The 22,255-nt window shown below is 37.2% G+C and overlaps 1 protein-coding gene across 1 annotated transcript; it reads left to right on the top strand.

The window, feature by feature from the left end:
- Positions 1 to 428: 428 nt before the first annotated feature.
- On the top strand, positions 429 to 20,115 carry sfrp1a (secreted frizzled-related protein 1a). Its single transcript, XM_048990918.1, has 3 exons — positions 429 to 1,194; positions 8,850 to 8,930; positions 18,050 to 20,115. The coding sequence occupies exons 1-3, from the start codon at positions 669 to 671 to the stop codon at positions 18,373 to 18,375; spliced, it is 933 nt and encodes a 310-aa protein (XP_048846875.1). The 5' UTR covers positions 429 to 668; the 3' UTR covers positions 18,376 to 20,115.
- The last annotated feature ends 2,140 nt before the right edge of the window (positions 20,116 to 22,255 follow it).

Raw genomic sequence — 22,255 nt, 5'->3', positions numbered from 1 at the left:
AAGATTTTCACCAAAGGCGTATTATTTTTCGAGAAACTGAAAAGTGAACGTGGGTAGAATACTCTCAAGTAAATTCCCTTTATTTTTTTCCGAGGCACTTTGCTTGTTATGTAAATGATTAAGCAATTAATGATTAATTGGAAGTGTTCCTTTTAATTTGAAACGTCAACAAAGAACGAAGATCATTCCTGAAATTGCCTGTCCGGCTATTGCTCGGATGTAGCAGTATATATCTGAACAACATTTACGCAAACTAAGCGTAAAGCGCAGCCGAGGCCAGGTACGTTTCAGTGAAGATATTAGCACGTGGTCTGGGGGGTGGGGCGGACAGTTAAGCCCTTTATTGCTGATTGGCTAATTGAGCCTCCTCATTTACATCTGCTTGCCAAAAGGCTGAGACGCGCTCCCATTGGCTAAGGCGCGCTTCAGAAACGTTCTCCCGCTGCCGAGCCTGCAGTATTATCAGCTATGTTACCTAGGCGGGGCGTAGTGTGAGCGAGCTGCGGGAATCGGAGCGGAGCGGTGCGCACGTACATCGCCGAACTTTCGTGTGGGAATACCCCAAGCTTTAGTTATTGGAACAAAGGAATTTTAGTTTTTTTTTTTTATGCAAAGGCTCCTTAAAGAAAGCCTTGCTGGTTTGGTCTTGTAAACATACGTTACTGATAATGAAGTACTTTCCCTCTGTGCAGGAGCAGCTCTCTCACCTGGCTCTGGTCTTAGTGCTGGTTTATGTGAGCAATGCTTCTGAGTATGAGTACCTGAACTGGAAGTCAGATATTTACCACACGGGCGGCCGCATTTATGGCAAGCCGCCTCAGTGTGTGGACATCCCAGATGACCTAAGACTCTGCCACGGCGTGGGCTACACCCGGATGCTGCTGCCCAACCTGCTGGAGCACGAGACCATGGCTGAGGTCAGGCAGCAGGCAGGCAGCTGGGTGCCCCTGGTGCACAAGAACTGTCACCCTGGCACTCAGTTGTTGCTGTGCTCGCTGTTCGCCCCCGTGTGCTTGGAACGACCCATTTACCCCTGCCGCTGGTTGTGCGAGGCAGTGCGGGATGGGTGCGCGCCTATCATGTTGGCATTTGGGTTTCCCTGGCCAGAAATGCTCACCTGTGATAAGTTTCCTCTGGAGGACGTGTGTATTGCCATGAGCTCATCAAATGCGACTGAGGCTATGAAGCCTACAGGTAAGGGGGGCTGTCATCGCCTCTTCGCGGTCTATCTTTCTCCAGCACCATTCCAGATGAGTGAAGACTATAGGGTCTTCTCTGATACGTAATTATCGTTTAGGCATGTTGCGGGAATTGCTAGGTTTCGCACCGTTTCCATAATTTCACTGTTAAGCTTTATTTTTATTAAAATGATAATACGATGTAAAATGATTACGGTTTGGGTTTTATTGCAAAGTTGTCCTAAAGCTTTTTTTTTTTTTTTTTTTGGACTTTATTTGCAAGTGATTCACACGTTATTCTGAGTATAAAGCATAGCATAAATCTGGGGTTGTGCTTCAATTTCAGCAACAGACAGTTTAAGTGCATTTCATGCTGAAATTATACTTTGTCTTAACGATGAATTATCATTGTGGCATAATGGGTTTCATAGTCAAGTTTTGTAATGAATAACCTTGTATTTTTATGTCTCTGGATACTGATAACCGAATGATCAGTATAACGTCCTAGGCTTTCATCCTGGCTTAACAGACAAAATAGCAGATAATTATTTTATGTGTCAAAGGCTATTTGTAGGTAAGTGCGCCTCTGATTTTGACTGCAGTATAGGTTAAGTAAAGTAGGTAGTGGGAAATAATTCTACGATAAATTAAATATTTTTTTAAAAGTGTGGTTTGTTGGACACAAATTTAATACGCATTGGAAGACGTTCATTTTTTAAAACATAATATTTGATTAAAAAAGTAATTTTAAGAATGGCTTTAAATGTTGGATATTGTAGTACTACTTTTTAAAAAAGGTTTTATGGTTTATCCCACTCAGCATTAAAATACTTGCATAAAATGTTTAAATATGTAATGTTGAGAGTGCTGGGAATTTGACCAAGGTTTTTTTTTTAGTTGAATGTTTTGTATTTTTATTTTTCATTATTGTGTTATAACTCACTGCATTCACTTCATCAATACAATAAGTCAGACAAAGAATAAGGTAGTAAAACAGAGGAAAGTGTCCAACAAATCCAAAACTGTTTCACATTTTCTGCTGCTGCATTGTCATCTTTTCTGATTAACTTGAATAATTCCTAAAGTATAACACTGCAATTGCCATCTTCTTGTGACTCTGTGCAAATCTGTGCAAAATGAGTTTGTAATGGTATTAGGCACATGATTGGTTAGACCCCATATTATATCTTAGCTTTGAATGTTAAACATGAATATTTTACCTCCGTATAGACCGACTGGAACCCGTAACCTGCCAGTTATTAAGTTTTCATAGTGAGAGAACAGAATATGGTTTACATTGCTGTGAGGGATCACTAAGTAACCTGTTCTGTATTTTGAAAAGCTGTGAGCTGTCTTTGCTCACCGCAAGGGAGCAGTTTCTTGAAGACACTTTCTAACTTGAATAAAGATGTTACAGTCTCCCAGGGGGAAGTACAATCCATTGGTTTAAATTGCTCATAAATTCAAGGGAATTTCCACCTTCAAATCCATTACTTCACTAGCAACCAGCAACGTTGCACAAGTCTTGCATTTGATTACAGCATTATTATGGAAAAATTGGATAACATGGTTACATAGACATGAAAGGAATTGACAGCTTGTTATAAACAGAATCTTGATGCGATTTTATTTGCCCAGACGTTTTTCTTCTGCAAGCCGTGTATAATTATCTTTATTTGATGTTTGTTACTTTTATTATAACAAGACACTGGATTCTTTTTTTAGTTTGTATGAAGCCTATTGGTCAAGCAGGTCTGACTTGTGGCGTATAGATTTTCTGAAGTGCTTCAGCCTCTACGTTAGTACAGCCCCAGACGGTCTTGGGGCTGGCCAGACAGTGAGCCCCTTATTACCTGGCAGCTTAGGACGGACTCATTTTGGAGCTCAAGACCACACACACACAGGTCTGATGGCTCAACATCCCATCTGTTATCGCCAGGAGCAGTCTCGGGGAATCCTGGGGAATGGCCAGAAGTCGAAATGGTTGAGACTTTGTTTAGTGGCACGTGTGTCTGAAACACATTCCCCCAAAATATAGGAGTTACAAGTTATCAATAAATGTAACACTTTCTGGATCCACTGTTTTACCTGGATGACCATCCCAGCTGTCCTGTTGGGATGCTACTCTAATAGGTTCTTTGAAAGCTTGAGACTTATTTTACTTAAGGTTACGTAATTACATTTGAGTTGAAAATGCAACATTGATATTGTCACTGAAGCTTCATTTCATTATACATATTTAAATAAAATTTGTAAAGCAGTTAGCTTGCTTTATATTTTTTTCTGACTAGGAGATTGAATATTCCAAGTTGACGATTTATTCCATTTAATTTATTCCAAGTTGACAAAATTGTAAAGTTTTACATAAGTTTAAACTATAGTTAAAATGCATGCATTTTGTTGTATTGTCGCAACATTATTTCAGTATGTAGGTATGTTCAGTTTGTTACGAGAATGGATGTTAGCCTCACAGTTGGTGAGTTATGTCACTGTTATTTCTGCAGATCCAGTTGCAGGAAAAACAAAAAAAAAAAAACTAATTCATGGTTACCTATATACATGCTAATTCAAACGTTCTGTATACCTTATAAAGAAGTTTAAATGTATGCATTTAGTCCTGCTGGCAAAAAAGGAGAACATCAAGGGACAGAGAGGCAGACCAAAAATCTGAATCAGAAATCACAAGACCTGATGTCTGTCACTTTGCATTGCCCTTTATTTGATGCCATTAACTTAATGCCATTTTGCTTAAAACAGCGGAGTTTTAAAAAGGCTTTGGATTAATTTGTATATTTAATTATTATTAATAATATGTATGTAAAGTAGTGTCATTTGTCAGCCATTTTAAAATCTATATAGCTTCTTTTGAATGTGTGTTATTGCCGATGGGATTTAACACACATTTGCAGCCTTTTAATATTTAAGAAAATGAACATTCTGAGATGGTACAGTCTTAATTGGTGACACTGCCCAAAAGCTGTAATGCTTTATGGTGTTAACCTGTTCACTGAAGATCTAGCCATATGGATTGAAGGAGGGGTTTTGGAGGTCAAAAAGAAATGCTATGGAAATGTATAACGAGAGGTTTACCAAAAATATGTATATTGTCATGGTAATGCCTGTGTCACCAATATTTGCATGACATACCTCAGTGACATCTCACAGTGTTCTTTTATTTCTGTATTCAGTTTGTCTCGGAATTTTATCTGCCCACTAAATGGAGATTCACCAGTAAAATCTTTCTTTAAACACAAAATTATTGACCCAAGATTTATTTAGCCCTATTAACTGTATGATGGGTGTTTGCAGAATGTGTTATATTTCCCGATGTGTTTATTATCCCAATTATGGAATTCCTCATTTAATGAATTCATGGTAGGACCAATGCCATAGATGCCATGAAATAATGGCAGAAAAAAGAGAGAGGACTTGCCATTTAATTTGGTGCCTAAGCGGTAAATCTGTATGATAAGACAAAGTCTTCATTTTGAAATGATTCCTTTTCAAGTTCATTTCATGCTATTGGGATGGATCTCAAACTAAAGTCATCTGCTCCTGTTTTCATCATTACGATATTTAGTGATTTAGGTTGCATAACAGGATATGACTTTTTTTAAGAATAACCTTTTATATTTATATATATATATTTTTTACTTTCCTGGTTTCTTTTTCACAAATGTACAAATTCATTCAAGCGTAATGCAAAATTATTAGAAAAATGTTTTGTATCATATTATAATACTGCTTGCCCTTCAGAGTAGTGAAAATGGGAGGAAGAAAAGTATAGTTGTACAAGGATGCAAAGAAATCAAAACCTTTATGATTCCAAAGGTGCAGACTATGTTAATTAAGTAGGCCTATGCATGCACACTTTTCCCGGTCCCATTCCCTCCCCTCCATAAGTGGGTGGTGACTAGGCTGCCTTGAGGCATGAAGTGCTTGTCTGATCTGATTATAATTTATTTCTCTGCTCTCTTTCCAGCATCTTACTCAGCAATGCCAATAATTACACTGGGAAAGCACTCGCTGATAGTTTATCTTTGTGAGCCTCACATACAAAACTGACATTTAGGATCATGTACTGTTTCATATTGCATGTATTGTAATAGCAGTTATGGTGGAAGTTGTGTATTTAACTCTTGTTGCATTCTTAGATGTGAAGTTAACCTTTCCTCCTGCTTAAGTGTATGATTTGCCTTTGTATAACAACTCCCCCACCCCCCATCAACATGCTCCCAATTCCCTAATTAATGCAGATTTGAAGTGGACCTAAAACCTCAGTTCTGTTATGAGTTTATTGCCCTGCAAACAATGCCCTACTTGGTGTCGTCAAAAGCTGATTGAGCCCCCATTTGACTGGGCTTTAACCTATTGTTGCAGTAGGCAGGCATCTCTCCTGGACTGTGCATAGGAATAGCTTTGGGAGGGGCCAGGACCTTCTGTGGCTGAATTCTCATGCTGAAGTATCACTGAGGCAGGAAAAGGGGATTTTATGTTTGTCTACAGTGTTATAAAAATTGGACGGGTGGAATACTTAACAAATATTAGTATCCTGACACCTTAATATTCAAATTACTAAACCTACTTTTTCATATTTAATCAGAAGAACTTTCCGTTTTACTTTATGTGCAATAAACTTGTTCTTTATGGTATTTAGTAAGCAGAATAATCATTAAGAATAATTATAATAATTGTGTTGCCAAATTGCCCATAGGTGTGTGTGTGGATGGTGCCCTTAGTGTGCCCTGCAATGGGATGGTGCCCCATCCTGGGTTGTTCCCTGCCTTGCGACCGTAGCCTCCAGGATAGGCTCCAGACCACCCGCAACCCTGAGCAGGATAAGCGATTTCGGAAGATGGATGGATGGATGCAATAACTGTGGTTGTCTTACTGTGTGTATCATAGCCTACCCACCCTTTCCAAAAATTCTTGTCTTGACAGCTGACGTTAATTGCTCATGTCCTACTGAAGCTAGCATTTGCCACTGTCTTGGTGTCTTTTAAGCACAGTTGTGCTGATTAGACTCCTTAGAAGACCTGTGGCAGGCATTAAACTGCAGCAGCATCTCCCCAAAGAAGTGTCAGAATTGCCCCCTTGGCAGCTGTTTTATTAATGCTTGATTTTGGAAACACCCCTGCGCAGCTTCATAAAAATGCTTGCTAATAAAGCCATAGAGCCACAGATAAAAGGTAACTTACCCAGCCTCAGTGGGAGGCCGCTGGGACAACCGCTGCTGTGCCTGCAGGCATAAACCCCTGCAAGCCCACAGCCATGATTGGCTGTTAAGGGGTCAGGCCCTTTCACCACTTAAATGTTCAGATGGAACCATACTGTGAGTCTTCACAGCTGTGCAGGGAGCAAGATGGTGCATTAGCAAGACAGTCAAGGTCCAGCTGTGCTGTTACCTGTGCTGTTACTGTTAGATGTCTGCTGGCTTTGGTGGCTCATGGTGGACTTGTTTTATCAAATAATTTCCCTCTGCGATCACTAGAAATCTGTCTCCTCTTCTGGACTTTAAAATAAGCTAAAACATTTTCCCATGTTTCCAGTGTCATTAATGTGTTTCAGCAAGTGGTGATTTTGATTATAAAATAATCATAAATCTTATTTATCCTGCCACGTTTACTTTTAATGAGGCATGTAGTCTTTATCTGTAGACCTCATCAGGTCTCTACTGTATACAGTACTGCATGTATTAAAACCAGAGCTATTGTAAACAATACAGTGGAGTGGTTAGGCTAGTTGGTTACTATTTAAAAAAAAAGTGCACTAAGTAGACAGAAACAAAGAGGTAAAATGGGATAATTAGTGTCATTTGTAACCTGCCATGTAGGGAAGATGTTCTACTGTGAAATATGCTCGTGAGTGTTGGCACTTGGAGATTAAAGCAATGGCATTTATGTCCTAGGATCACAGAGCCAGATAAGGCTACTTATTCCCAGTCTTTTCATACTACAAGGAACAGTGTTTTACTGCAGGCCTTGGTGTTAATTATGACATGCTGTAAACGAAAGAAAAGAAATGCCAACACAAGGTCAGGTCATCAGATCATTTACTAGTGATGAGAATTGGCATTAAAGTTTGGATGCCTTTTTGTGAATTTCGGCTAATGGGCAATTCTTTGGAAGAAATATAACTGCTTTGGGATTGCTGAACGCGCTAACGCCTGATCGGGCAGTTCTGTGCTCTATTATTAAAAATGTAGTAAATGTTGTATCTGATCCAACTTAATTATTCTGGGATTATGTCACAAAGACAAAGAGCTTGAAGAATGTATACACTCATGTCCAGCAGATGTATTATCTGAATCAACAATATGCATTTCATATTTAGATTATTACTCCCAAGGGAATTTTTAAATAGGTTTTAATGGTTAAAGAGTAGAAGAGAAAGCAGAAGCTGTTCTTCAGATGTTTTAGATTTTGATTTAAATGTATTTTTCTTGTTTTTGTATCCTAATATGTTTTTAGACAGATTCGGTCAGAGGATGCCTAGAGCTCTTTTCCTTTCATGTGCAGTAAAAACAATATGTGGTCTTAGCGTGCTGCTATTACTGCTGTTATTTGGAAGAACGAGTGACAATGGGTTATGACAGCGGATTCCTAGAAATTGCTGTAATGCATGAATTCATATTTAGTTTTTGTCCCCTTTTTTTGTTATTGGTTTCCATTGTTAAAGGTTTCGCAAGAAACATTTTGTTTCTATAAGCCAAAGAATCATAGATCACTCTAACCTCAGCCTTATGAGAGTTCATGCTTTATTCATTTCTCAGATGGCAAAATGTATGCATGAGAATATAGTTAAAATGGTTTAGACCACGTTGTAATTTCACTGTCAAGTGTCATTCTTTGGGTGTGTTAATATGCATTTTATTCTTTTATTCAAAGAATTGAATATGAAAGGGAAGCATTACATTAACGACCATAAAGCAATATTAAACCCATACATCTGTATCAATGGATTATACTGTACTCAGAACTTTTAATTAATGTAACCGGCTAGATAGATATAACAATAAATCATTCTATGTACTTTTTGGCAGGGTGACACTTAAAACAGTTTCCTTATTAGTATCAAACTTTGCTGAACTTTATTAGTTAGTAGTTTATTAGTTGTTGAATGCCTTTATTTTGGTACTTATGGAGTACATGACATGCTTCACCAATGGTTAAAAAGTGTTGCACTAATATTCCTATCTCTTGCATTTATGCATGCATGGGGAAAGCAGCATTAGATACCAATGCTTTAAAATCTCCCAAATGCAAAAACCCTCAGAATGAGCCTTATACAATTTATGTAACACAATCCTAGGGTTCATGAAGATTTGAAGAATAATTAAGGTTTTATATTTTTTCACTTGATAATATTAAGATGTACTTTAGAAATGTGTACTTTTGAAATGTTTACAGCTAGAAATCCTGAAATTAATGCTACACACTAAATATTCCATTGTGCTTCAAACTTTCTATTTCGTATATTTAAACATATCTGTAACTTGGAAGTGGAAGTTTGCTCTTATACCATTTTATGATAATTTCAAACCATTAATTTCCTGCTTGTGACTCTGGGGGAAAAAACTCTTTTCAGGTCAATGCCTTTGCTTATTATTTTTCTGTTCAGGAAGCACTACATTAGACTCGCACAATGATTGATCATTTTTCTTCGTTACAGGCGATTCGCCCATCTGCCCACCATGTGACAACGAGCTAAAAACGGATGCTATCCTGGAGCACATGTGTGCCAGTGAGTTTGGTAAGCACCTCCACGTTTCCTTCAGTATGTCCCTGCCGTGTGGGACAATAGCTTATTTTTTTACTTGACCAGAATGTATACAGCCACATTCTTAATGTTTCCAACCAGTGTTGCAGTTCCCACCATACCGTAGTATACGTTGTTAAATTTATTTATTGACTAAGACTATAAGCAGTGGAAGCATCAGTCACTGTTCCTTGCAATGGCAAATCAGTTTAAATAAGTTATTTTCCACACATTTGTAATACCACCGATTATTAATACCCCTTCAGCATTTTATTTACCTTTCTAAATCGCATGAGAAGGATAACCATGATAAAATATATTAATGTGGTGCTCGGTACTTGAAACATGTTCCATATTCAGTCTTGTAACTTGGGTTGTTACACTGCAATATAGGAAAATAAAGATGCCTTACTAATTCACATAATAAATGATACAAAGAATAAACATAATACGCAATTACTATTGGGCCTACTTAGTAATTCCAACTTTTTAAAATAATAGGTTACCCAGCAATAAATTCTTTATTACTATTTTGTTTTAGTAAGACAGGCAGGATCTTCTTTTCATTACCAAAGACTTTTTGTAAGACTTGTGTCATCACATTATGATATTTTGTTTACACCATCTTCCTGGATTTCTCAAATAAGATTAAACAGCTTTTATTTGATTATATATGTATTGAAGTGGACCTAAGACTAGTGCGTTTTATCTGGCTAAAAATGCAATAATAATAATAAGCTTTTATATTTGAGTTGATTCCAAGGCAATGAATTCATGTAATAAAATCTATGGATAAAGCATTTATAGAACACCCATACTGGCCATGTTGAATTATATTCTATGGGTGTTCAGTACCAGACAGTTAAAGCAACAAAGGCACCCATAACCTTGCTAAAATAACAGATTTTGAGACTTTTTAACCTGCTAAATCCATGTCATGGTCTTATTGCCTTTTGAAAAGCTAATGCCCTGTGACAAATGAATTAAGTGTCATTCCAAGAAGCACTTAGCCTTTTATTGAGCAGCTATTAGGGGCTGTAAATTTGGTATTTGTTCACTTGTCTAGTCTGCTGGAAGCGGAGACAGCCTAATAAAGATTGCTGACCTCTTGTAGAACCTTGTTCAGAGCTCATGTCCTCATTCATCTATGTCTTCAACTTCACTTGATATATTATCCATATGTGAGCCTTGTTTGCTTGGCCAAGGGTATTGGTAGCATTCTAGCCAATTAGAACATGACTTACCTGTATTGAGATTTGGACAGTAGCACTGTTACAGCTAATAATAATGATTTGGAAATATCCTTCTTTTTACAAATTGTAGAATTAATTCCATGAGACAGTGTGAATGATGTATAAAGCAGTAATTATTTTTGATAATGATATCTGTATTTTAAAAGCTTGTATAATGACATGCAGATGTTTGGTGTTAATTAAGGAATATAATAAACTTTTCTTTTTACTTTAAAGATTTTTGGATCATTTCACCTCCTGAATTCTCATTGCCACATTAATAGCTACAGTAACTGTAAATGTAGATGCTGTCCCTCTTCTTTGATACTTGTGACTTGAGATGATTCAGACAGGATGTAAGTTGTTACAGAAACCAGTGTTTAAATGTGGCTGTTATGACAGCCTTCAGAACTGGTGGTAGGGGAACTGCATAATTTGAGACCTCTCTTACAGGGAAACTTTTTAAGAATCCAGTCCTGCTCACATCCTTTCCATGGTTAGTTGTCTTATATGGAGATGTTATAAAGAATTAAAAGTTAACCCCAGGTGTGACAGATAGCTAGATTGCTCCGGAGCAAGGGGGTGGGACAGCTTCCATAAAAGTGGGTGAAACATGTTAACGTAACAAAATATCTGTTGGTGTTAATTATAATCAGATCTTAAAACCTAAAAAGCTTATATGCTTGAATTATCACCTATTCAGAATGTGTGGAAGTCCTTCTGTATTCTGGTAACTTTTAACAATGTATAAGGATAAGTTGAAAAAGTTTTGAAAACATGTTTTGTCTAAACATGTGGGCTAATACCACTTAAGAATATAGCAAATTTTCCATTTTTAATATATCATTTCTAAAATATTAAAGCAATTTTTGGTTTTCAGCAATTTCAGCAAGGATATTTTATTTTTATTAGGTAGTTTATTCCTACAGACTGATAAGTACTTGTAATATAAACAGTATTCTGCATTTCACATCAATAAATTTGCTCTGCTAGAAGATTTGTATTTCATGATCTTGTCTTGGGACACCAGGAATAAATGATAAAATGATGCGATAAAGTGTGTCAGATCTCAAATATCATAGATATGTTTAATGGGAATGTCAGCTGCAGCTCGGAGGGTTGGGGTGCTGTGCCCATTATTGCAGGGTTGTTGGTTCTAAATCCTTGATCAAGGCCCTAGCTGCTTCTGGGGCTGACTATGCTTGCTCACAAAAGTATGTAATTTTGAATTAAACTGTCTGCTAAATAAATGCTATATGTGTCGACTGAAGCTAGTAAAAAAAAGTTTGCAAGTTCTTTGAATAAGGGCAGCGAACACTCTGTCGCATGTGAATTACAGAGCTTTGGGTAATTAGCACCGGAAAATCGGTGATGCGGTCAGGCTGTTAGGCTTTAGCGGTCGACGGCATTTACGGTGCTGACGTTGTCCACCCATTCCTGTGTATATACTTCCCTTTTCCTTAAGCCGGCGTGAAATGAGGAGGGCTGGTGGCCAACCTGATGTAGAATAGCTAAAAGTTCTGTGTGTGATGCCACAGTGACTTGCTGTGGGCTTGAATGACTCCATGTTCAGAAAACACAACATTAAGCCCCCCCCCCCCCCCCCCGCCCAATCCAGGCTTCAGGGAGGGCCCCTTTCATCTGGGCACTAACACAACAGTGCCCAATTGTCCCAGGATGTGAGCGATGCCTACTTTGGGTCCAGCTGTACAGAACCAGGTCTCTCAGTGGAATTAAGTACTTAGTAATGCTACATTACAGTACTTGCTCGTTCGGTATATTGTGCACCTTCCTTTTCAGAGCCTGTATTTTTTGCATATTTCTCATTCTCTTTTATATTACAGGACATTGAGAGATTGGGGGGCTAAGCCTGAGGTATCATTTTGGCTGTGTAGGTTTGCATATTTAAATTTGATCATTGATATTTGATCATTTTATCAATTTTTCCATCTTCTTTAACATGTATCCAAGTCTCAGGAAGTGCAAGGCAAGTGACCGGAAATAGCCACTGTGGGAATGCATTGCATCGTAGAGCACAAGCATGCACGCACACACACATACGTGTGCGTGCACATACACATATGTGTGCGTGCACACAACAAGGGCAATCCACAGATCCCGCTTCACCTAAGTGCATGTTTTTCGGCGGTGTGGAGAAACTGGAATACACAGAGTAAACCAGCACAATCACAGAGGAATGCCCCACGTACAGAACAAGGATGGGGGAGATTTGAGCCCTCAGCCCTGGAGGTCTGGGGCAACAGTGTCACCTACTGCACTGCCACGTGCTTGCATATATAATAGATAAGAACAGATGTGTGTGTGTGTATATATATGCAATCTTACTCCTGCCTCATGTTTATTGTCTACATTATATTGTCACACCTACAAATTTCTCACACAACATTTAGGCATATAATGTTGGTTTAAGTGGAAATAAGGCAGCCAAATAAGTAGGTGGGCTTTTGATTTCAGCTGTGAATTACCTTTTCATTTCTTAATGAAATATGTCCTCCACCTGTTGCTGGTCTATTCTTCATCGTGATTGATACACAAACATTTCTGTTGTGCAGGAGTTCTCACTGTCTCTGCATGCCAATGAAACTGTTCCTTTTACAATTATTATTATATTTTTATATCAAAACTTCCAATCCAAAACTACATAATGTTTGCTTCTTTCCATTGTTCCTGAGAACTGTTCATGACTTAAAAAGTAGGATTTTACCTATTACCCATTGCACTTCCAACAAATCAGTGTAACTTGCATTTCCTAAAGATCTGAATTGCTCAAATTTGATTAGCATTCCTTCATTCAAATTTACTACCATTTTATTTTCTTTCGGGTGTGGGGTAGTGTGAGTGTTGCTATGGGTTTTGACTCAGCTGTGATAGAGGTCTGACTGCATTGCCAGACAACCCAGAAAAATAAGCAAATGGAGAGAAATTTTGTAATGTGTCAAGGGGCATTTATTTTCAAAATCAGTCTGATTTCTGAAATGATGGGCAGATTAGGCTGTTTTCAGGTTATGAGTAGCCGCTTTTATTGTAACATTCAGCACTATATTTGTTAGACAAGTTCGTCTACCTGGTCTTTGAGCAGTCATTTCCAAAGGAAGATGGATGTTTTGGGAAAACAAATTAGATGAACTGAGTACATCTGTTATTAACATTTTAGAATAGCTGCTGTGGGAGAGAATAATGTCTGTGGCATCATCTTCAGCTGGTACAAGCACTTTTTAGCTAATCTGTAGATGCGTGTCTGCACTTTTAAAGTTGATTGCATTATTTTAAATCGCATTAAAATAAATTGCATTATTTTATCGGCATTGCATTTGAAACTTTCAGATCATGCTGCTAATAATACGTTTTTCCTTCTCTCTTTTTCTCTTCTTTTCTTTGCTGCTAATAATGCTAACCTTTACACCGAAACGCTTGGCTAGGCATATTTGCTTGTTGGCAGAATTGTTCTGGATGAAGAGGGGAAAATGTTGAAATAGGATATGGGGTAAGGTAGCTGTCAATTAAGGCGTGTTTGTGTATAAGTACTGTAAACATAATGCCTGCATATTATTGTATAGTTGTGCATAAATAGAAACTTTATAAGCTTTTGTATAAGTCAAATCATATATAAAATGTATTGTGTATTAAGCTTATCCCTTACAGAAAGACTAGTACGCAGATGTTTACTTATGTACACGCACGTCTTATTTGACAGCTATGTTATCCCATTAGTGTATGGGGTATGAAACACAATACAGGTCATTTTCACAAACTCATTACAGTAAGTTTAAGATTAATCAGCTTGTTTAATCAATTACATTTTAAAATTTAGTTTGACAGCAGAATCACATTACTGAATAAAATGTCAGTTTTGCTTCCGTCGTTGATCTGTTCTGAAGTAAAACAGTTTACGGTACAAAAAAATTGAAGAAATGAATATACGTACATCATATTATACTAATTGATTTGTCTACTGTGGGTTATTTGCAGTAAACTTGAAAGATTTAAAATAACATTTTATCTAGTTTTATTTTTTTTTTAGCTTAAAACTGCAAGAGTAGCGCTTTGGGGAAAATGGTTGCGGGATGATTAAGTCAGAGTTACATTACATAGTTTTTTAGGTATTTTAATATTAAGGTAATGTCATGTGCTCTGCACAAAATTAAAAAACTATATTTTACTGTATTTTACAAATGAGAATCCTTCAACAAAAGTGAGAATGACCAAATATAGTAATAGTAAGCTATCGCCATGCTTTCATTTTCAAAATGAAAGGGTTCCTGCAGATTTCTATTGGCTACACAATATAAATGAAATAGTCCATGTTGCATGGTTTGCTTGTTGCCAGAATCATGGAGGGCATAGACCCCATTTGTTGCTTGATGAATTAATTATACTTCTTTCTTGGCCACGCCTTCTTTTTCGAGTTATGCCCGGTTGATATGACCGTGCTGATGAGGGGAGAATATTCGTAACTCAAAAAAGCTAGTTTTTGGCTTAATGGGGGAATCGTCCCTAAAGTTGCTAGATCTGTGCAGAAATGCTGCAGTTATTTTAAGATCCATTTCTTTCTACAGAGGTAGGACAAAAAACTGCCTCGCTGGCCTGAACAAGAAACTACTTAGGTCAGCAAAAATGAAGTTGGGACTGAAGTTTCATCTATCGTAGAATGTAAGACGATTTTAAGTCTGAGCAGAGGTTCCTTGCCGTTTCTGCTTGCCAAAGAGGTCATTAGCAAAAGTTCATTGGTGCACAGAGTGGATTTTGTTGCACTGTGGTCTGTGTGCTGAGAAGAAATATAGGCTGATCAAGCTTAATAAGGATAATTGCCAATAAATCTGATTTACAGTGTCTGTTGGCTTCCCAGGGGCTTTCTAATCTGCTTGGTAATTGGGAGAAATTCCTTGGAAGGTGGAAAATGGCTCTGGTTCACAAGAGGGTCAATGATCTGTACCCTGAACTACTGGAGTGTTGTAAGAGTAAGGAACTACTTGACTTATTCGTATCAGACATGGAGATTTACCGGACTCTTAATGGAGAGTTATGGTCTACAAAAAAGTACTTTGAAGACTGTGGGGTCAACTTTCACACCATTTCAGCAAAGAAGGGCAAGAGAATAAAGAGATTAGAAGGTTAAAGAATTTAGTGAAAGATGAGGCAGATTAAGACAAATTGGAGGGAGACTGTAAAATCTGGAGACAGATTAAAGAGAAAGTAGAAGTAAGATTACAGTTTATATTGGAGAACTGAAGACAAGTCTGGTCATATATAGAAAAGCAATAACGTGAAAGTGAATTTTGTTTAAATCTCTATTATAATGCCCATACTCCTTGTTGTATATATCAACAGCAGATCGGATATATTAAAGTGAAATTTATGGGAAAAAATAATGGGTACAATGCATTTCTCCCTTCCCTGGTGTTTCATAGGATAATCTTCTTTGTGTTCCGTCAGAGTATTTAGATGAAGGCAAATGAAGTCCACTGATCCTTTTCTAATTGCCTTATAAGAGAAAACAGCTGGTCATGTTACCCCAGGAGATGCACTGTGCAGACAGAAGCAATTTGGAGCATTCCAGTGCTGGGAATAGAGCGAGGAAGCTTGGCAGATTGGCTTTCCAAGGAGAAGACCTTATCTAGATCCCTCTTCCTCCTCCATAGCCCTGTCTGATTTCTCTACAGAGGGCCTTGTGTTGTACAGATCCACACCGACCCAGAAACAAAGTGGATACTGGATACTGCCTCTCCCCCACTTTCCCCTCTGCGTTTTCCCCCAGTATAATCTTTCCACAGTCTTTTGTGAACCTGTCCATCTGAGCTTTGCCACTGATTACCCCATGCAATCAAACTCCCTTTGTTGTTTTTCCTGACAGAATATGGCCTTTTGCCTTTCAGGATTATGTGACTTAATTCTCTTCTAAGCATGGCCCAAGATAACCTTACCATACTGAGTGATAGGCTTGCTGGTGTTTCTGTTTTTTTTTTTTACCATGAATAACCATAATTAAGGTTTATTTAAACAAAAAGAAAATATGGAGCCTACCTTTCACTCATGAGGCAAGTTGTTTCAATTGTTATGGAAAATGGAATCAGCCAAGTAACTAAATAATCCTTGTAATGTGCTTTAGTGAATGGATCAGTGGGTAGTACCACTGTTTTGCACTTCAAAACCCTTTGTTTCCAATAATGGAAGTTCTGATAAAAGTGGTTTCCCATTAATTAAAGTACAACATGAGAAATTAAGACCGTCTCGGAGAATGAGTTCCCCGCCAGGTTATAAAATAAAATATTCATAATCCATTATTGTGGCATACTGGCAAGAGTCTGGCATATGGCTTGTGTTTTGCGGATAGGAAGTCTGTGATGTGACTCTTAATGCGCAACACTGCTGGAATCCTTTTTAAGTTTTACTGTTTCTTGCCATGAATTTGCTGAATTAAAGCAATTTTCCTCTAAATCATTTTAGTTAACCTTTGCCAGTCACCCATTTATGTCTTCATATGAATTGTAAAAACCCAAACGTAACTTAAATTAACTGATACAGTTAATTTACATCATGTCAATGTACTAAGAAGAAAAAGAAATAAGAGCAAAATGCTTCACAGACCACTGTATTGCGCAGTGTACATGTTGTATATCCATTTAGTTTTTCCCCTGGTTCAGATGTAATTTTTTATCGTCAGGTTTCTGGTTCTGGCTTTGGAACCAGCAATTTCAGGAGCGTTTTAAGCACTCGGAACCAGCATGTACTTCATATGTGGTGTGTGATTAATGATTGTCAAAGAAATAATAATGAACAAGGTTGGTGTGTCTCATGGAGGTGACATGATGATGCAACAGAACCATTCTCACCCTGAACATAGATTGCTAATCATTTTACCATCCTGCTGATGGTTCTTTGAAGCTACGTATTTTTTACAGTAATCTGAAGCTGATATAAATGTTTGCCATGTCAGAATTGATGTTTTCTTGCTCACCAAGAGAATAGATTACTATACACTGCAAAACCTAACAGCATATCGTAATGAAAGATGTAAGCTTTAGTTAATGCTCCAAAAAAATTGAGGTCACTCATTCTCTTGAATTATCCCCAACTCAAAACTGAATTTTATAGATTTGAGTGTCCTTGGATTTTTGCTTAATTTCAAGTAGCTGTGATATAATACAAATTACTTGCAGTGACTTGTTTTCTCTGAGTTGAATTCACATTCTTACAAAATAACTGGCTTTTGTCTTTGGGATTTAGTTTTTTTCAGATAAAACCTTTAAAATGTGCTGCAGTAATCCAGTAATTCTGAACATTCACATAAAGTGCAAAGATTGGATGTTATATGAGATAATGAAACTTAACGGAATTTTTTTTTGTAAAGAAAGTGTATTTAAGTCAATTAAATTAATTCATATACATTTTTAAAATAAGTTTAGATAAATTGCACATACGCATGCAAAATATTTAATATTTTTAGTTCAAATGATCAAATGGATTAGGTACTCAACTATATTTAATTTAATTTAACAATAAATACGAGTTAATTGTACTGAATTCCAAGACATTTATGTGTAAATTGTTACATTTATAAACTTAAATGATTTAAGGCAGTTTCATCAACAGTTTTGAGTTCACCTAACTCATCATATTTTACGGTGTACAAATCACTACACTTTTGAAAATAACTACTACCCAGGCAATCCTGATTAAGCCAAGACACTTTCTCACTGCTGATTTCATGCTTAATAATACTTATTAATGACCATACTGATAACATGGACCTTCAAAATGACATCACATTTACAGGATTACCTGTATACATGACTCCCCAGAAACTTTAATCACATCATTCATCACTAACTAATATTTTTGTATCTGGTTCTGATTTTATAGCCATCAAGACCAAGATCAAAGAAGTAAAGAAGGAGAATTCAGACCGTAAGGTGATTCTGCAGAAGAAGAAGAGGGCAATTAAACTGGGGAACATGAAGAAAAAGGACCTGAAGAAACTGGTGCTTTACCTGAAGAATGGGGCCGACTGCCCCTGCCAGCAGTTGGATAACCCACATAATACTTACCTGTTCATGGGCCGCAAGGTGGACAAGCAGTATTTGCTGACTGGTATTCACAAATGGGACAAAACCAGCAAGGAGTTGAAAAAGGCTATGAAGAAGATGAGAAATCACAAGTGTCCAGCTTTTGAGACGGTCTTCAAATAATCAGCTTTTTGCCGATTATTGATTGTAAGAACTTGCACAACCAAAACAACCCAAAACTTTTTTTTGTCATTTTTGTTCTTTTAAATATAGATATATATTTACAGATTTACCCTTGTAGAGAATTGCTCGCGTTATGTTCTTTTGTTCTCATTTCCAGTGAATGACAGATTCACTATACAAGATCATGGTAGGTGCTGAACAGCATTTGAATCCTGTCCAGGATTCGTCAGCAGATTTCTCAACATGCATATTGTGCATTTCAGCATTTGTGTGCATGCATGCAGAATGCTTTCAAAATGTAATGATCTCGTTGGTTACTTTTTTCCCCATTTTGCTGTTAAGCGTCCTATTTGAAACTTTTAAACCTCAAACAGTAGTTTACTATCAGTGAAATCATTGGTCTAGTGAATCTAGTGCCCGTTTTATCATTTACTAGCTATGAGTATGTCTTTCTTAGCTTTTGTTGTCAGGCAACAAAATGACAGTAAATTGATAACTTTAAACATTAATCACTATAATCTTAAACACTAAAGAAATTATTACTGCACTATAATATTCATCAGTGTGGGTATCAAATAGCGTTTCCTTTTGGCCTTTTTACTTTTAATATTTTTTGAAACTTTGTATTTCTGACAACTGCCATCAAATTATGCCAGTTTACCAATGCAATAGCTACAGTATATTTAATTATTTCTATACAGTTCATCCCTATGGAAACAATGTTTTCGTACAGCAGATATTTGCATGCTATATTCATCTTCTTGTGCATAATTTTTGCAACAATCATTATCATAGTCAGAATGTGAAAGTAAAGAAAGAACTGAATTGTGCAATGTATGCGGTTAATTTTAGAACATGGTGATTTGGCATGAAGGTTTGAGCTGTCTGACGTGCAACATAGGAGAGATTTCAAGTACAAAGACTTAAAATAAAAGTGAAGACTTAGTGATGGTGCAGGGCTGAATGGGTAGGACTTACCACTGACCTTATACTACCAGCTGCGTTTGATTTCTCCAGCCATATGCAGGTCACTCATTGCTTGTTTACAGTACAATGCCCCATGCACACACGTCAATTTGCGCAATAATTAGCTCCTAAATGACTTGCAGGTATTTAAGCGATTTGCAGGTATTTCTTGGCTTGGCACATTATAGTCCTAAACACTTATTGCTCCAATGTGTACCATTTCTAATGTTGCTTTAGATGAATTGTTGCAGCAGTTGCGTATTGCATTTCACATGCACTCCCCTGGTATAATTTTAAGTCTCCGACCTTTTCATAAGACCAGGGACAGCGGAATGTAAATGTTATTTGGTGCAGCCCACATGGCTCTGGGGTTTGAAAGGCGCATGTCTGTCTTAGCCATTTAATGCTTTAATACAATTTTCGTCTCTGAAATGGGTACATTACTTCAGTTTTTCTATAATGATGTAATGGTATTCTTATTTGATAACCATGAGAACAACTATAGTATGGCCTGGCTAATTGTTGTAAGGAATGTATGTACATTATGCAAAACAGCTGTTTTACTTCACTGTATGCAGTTTTGTTAATGATGGCAACTTAAGGATAAATAAACGGTATTCACGCTATTACAACTGGTTAATGAGCCATTAATCGTATCGTATTCGGCCAAGACATTTTGCCTGTTAAGTTACATTTTATCAAAAGGCATACTTGCCCACGGTTAGGTATGTTTTCCTGCATGGTGCATTTAGCTGAATTCTAAAACATACATTAGACTATTGTGGGACATAACTAGGGCTGCAACAGCTAATCAATGACGTCGATAACTGGCAATAAAAAAATATGTGAAAAATGTTGTTGTTGATTGGTTGCATTTTTCGCGGTATGCTGCATAAATTGCATTTAATGACATCGTCACCTAGCAGCATTAATGCTTGTGTGTTGCACCCAGTTTATATTTCAGTTTCGCAGAACTTGCTACATTTGTCTGTGGCCACAGATGCAGCCGGCTTGGAATATATGTACACACATAATATTCAACCAAACCAGCAGAGGGCAGATGTATTGCAACACAAGTACTGTACCAATTTCAGTACACATTATGGTGAGATGGTACTGTACAAGGTGTTTTGAAAATTTGAAAATTCTATCAGAATACCATATTCTACATTGCAAAGTACACTCATAAGCAAGTTATATATGGCCGAAAATTTGCTTCTTTGTTCTTGTCATTTTAAACAGAGATTCTCTACACTTTGTGAGCCTCATTGTGTTAGAAAGGGAGGTGACAGCATTGTATTGTCCACACAGCCTTGTCACCTGCTTCTCGCATCTAATCCTTACTCCTCACGCATTCATCAACCTGTACAATTTCAACCTGTACTGGATGGATCAACTGGAAATGTGAAAGCCAATATTTATTGCACATTTCACTTATATGCCAATTTGCAGAATGTGTCCCCACCAATTAGGGTTAATGGCCTTGTCTTAAAGTGTCATTTATATAATTCATATATTTGTCCAAATATTTATATTCTGTTTTTCATTTATTTTTCACTATGACCAGCACTTTCTGTGACACCACACTATGAAGTGTAACATGTACACTAATGGTACAGACAGAGCCAGGAAGGACCACAGACTGTTGCTTTTTTCCCTTGTGGGTATGATGTCTTAAATTGTTTGTACAATTTAGTTTAACATTCCCACTAAATACTAAGTCCAGCTCATGTAATCCCTAAAATGTACACACAGTTTACTTTTGTGTGCTTTCAATGTACTATATATTGCTGCTCTGGAGTAAAAGTGAATGAGAACAAAAGCCTTTATCACATGGAGAGTGATTTATTCTCTAATAGGGCTGGGAGTTATATAAAGTTTTTTACGGTATATTGATGTATTTTCAAAATGAGATATGGGATGACAGATTACCCTTTATATACTTTTACTTTGCGTTTATTAACAGAGTCCAAATTTTTATAAAAATGAAACCTATAGTATTATTTCCTGGCTGTGAAAACTTGAGCGCTTCATTCATGACATTTCTGAATCTCAGAATTCACAGCTACTATATTATTCTGATGGTTGTTAATGGACTGTGAGTATCAGACAGGTCCTATTAGAATAGTGTGTTCAGCGTCTGGTACAGTGTGTAATATTTGGCAGACCCATCCGGAGCTCAGGTCATTTCGGCCCTCTGTGGCATTTTTTTTGAGGTAACTACTCTGTATTGTTTTAATGCCACTCGTGAATGATTAGCCTAGCTAGCTAGTACATCGATGCTAATATAGTATGTGTTGGGTGGTAAAGTGTTTTTTTCTCTATTCTGGCTATTGTCATGACCAATGTATAACTACTATGTAAAATTTGAATAATTTGAAGATCGGCATGCATACTGTATAAGGTACTTTGATCAGTAATTGGGGGCCACTGTTAATGTCATCATTACATCAATTCTTGTTGCTGTTATTGTCAGCGGGCTATGAATGGTGAAGCTTAAAGATGGGAGCTCCCACAGATCACTGACTGGATTATCCTTTTCAGAATAGGTGGCGGTGGACCGGTCCCAAAACCATATCTATTCCCCATGTGAGCCTACGTAAAAACCCTGTCTTTTGGCCCAACTAATCCTTTAGTTGATCACATGATTAAATGATTATCAATTAATCATTTCCTCAACTCTACACTCAAATCTTTAGCAATCCAATCCAATTCATTCATTCATTTATTCATTCATTCATTGCAATATGTAGAAAGAAAATGTAGTAACGGGGCCATAAAAGGCAGAATCAATCATTAAATGACCATTTCTTGGAGGGTGCAACTTCTTGCATCAAGCCTATAAGAACAAGACTGACACAAAAAGTATATCTCTTTAAATTCATGTCACTGGACGTTTATGCAGATACCATTG

Source organism: Brienomyrus brachyistius, chromosome 2 (genome assembly GCF_023856365.1).
Source record: "Brienomyrus brachyistius isolate T26 chromosome 2, BBRACH_0.4, whole genome shotgun sequence".
Lineage (NCBI taxonomy): Eukaryota > Metazoa > Chordata > Actinopteri > Osteoglossiformes > Mormyridae > Brienomyrus > Brienomyrus brachyistius.
This window is presented reverse-complemented; position numbering and strand designations above follow the sequence as displayed.

What these genes read in the sequence shown, in the direction of transcription:
- sfrp1a (XM_048990918.1), top strand. Translation starts at nt 669, where the DNA reads ATGAAGTACTTTCCCTCTGTGCAGGAGCAGCTCTCTCACCTGGCTCTG. An exon ending in TGAGGCTATGAAGCCTACAG is followed by an intron (nt 1,195 to 8,849) that starts GTAAGGGGGGCT and finishes TCTTCGTTACAG; the next exon opens with GCGATTCGCCCATCTGCCCA. An exon ending in CATGTGTGCCAGTGAGTTTG is followed by an intron (nt 8,931 to 18,049) that starts GTAAGCACCTCC and finishes CTGATTTTATAG; the next exon opens with CCATCAAGACCAAGATCAAA.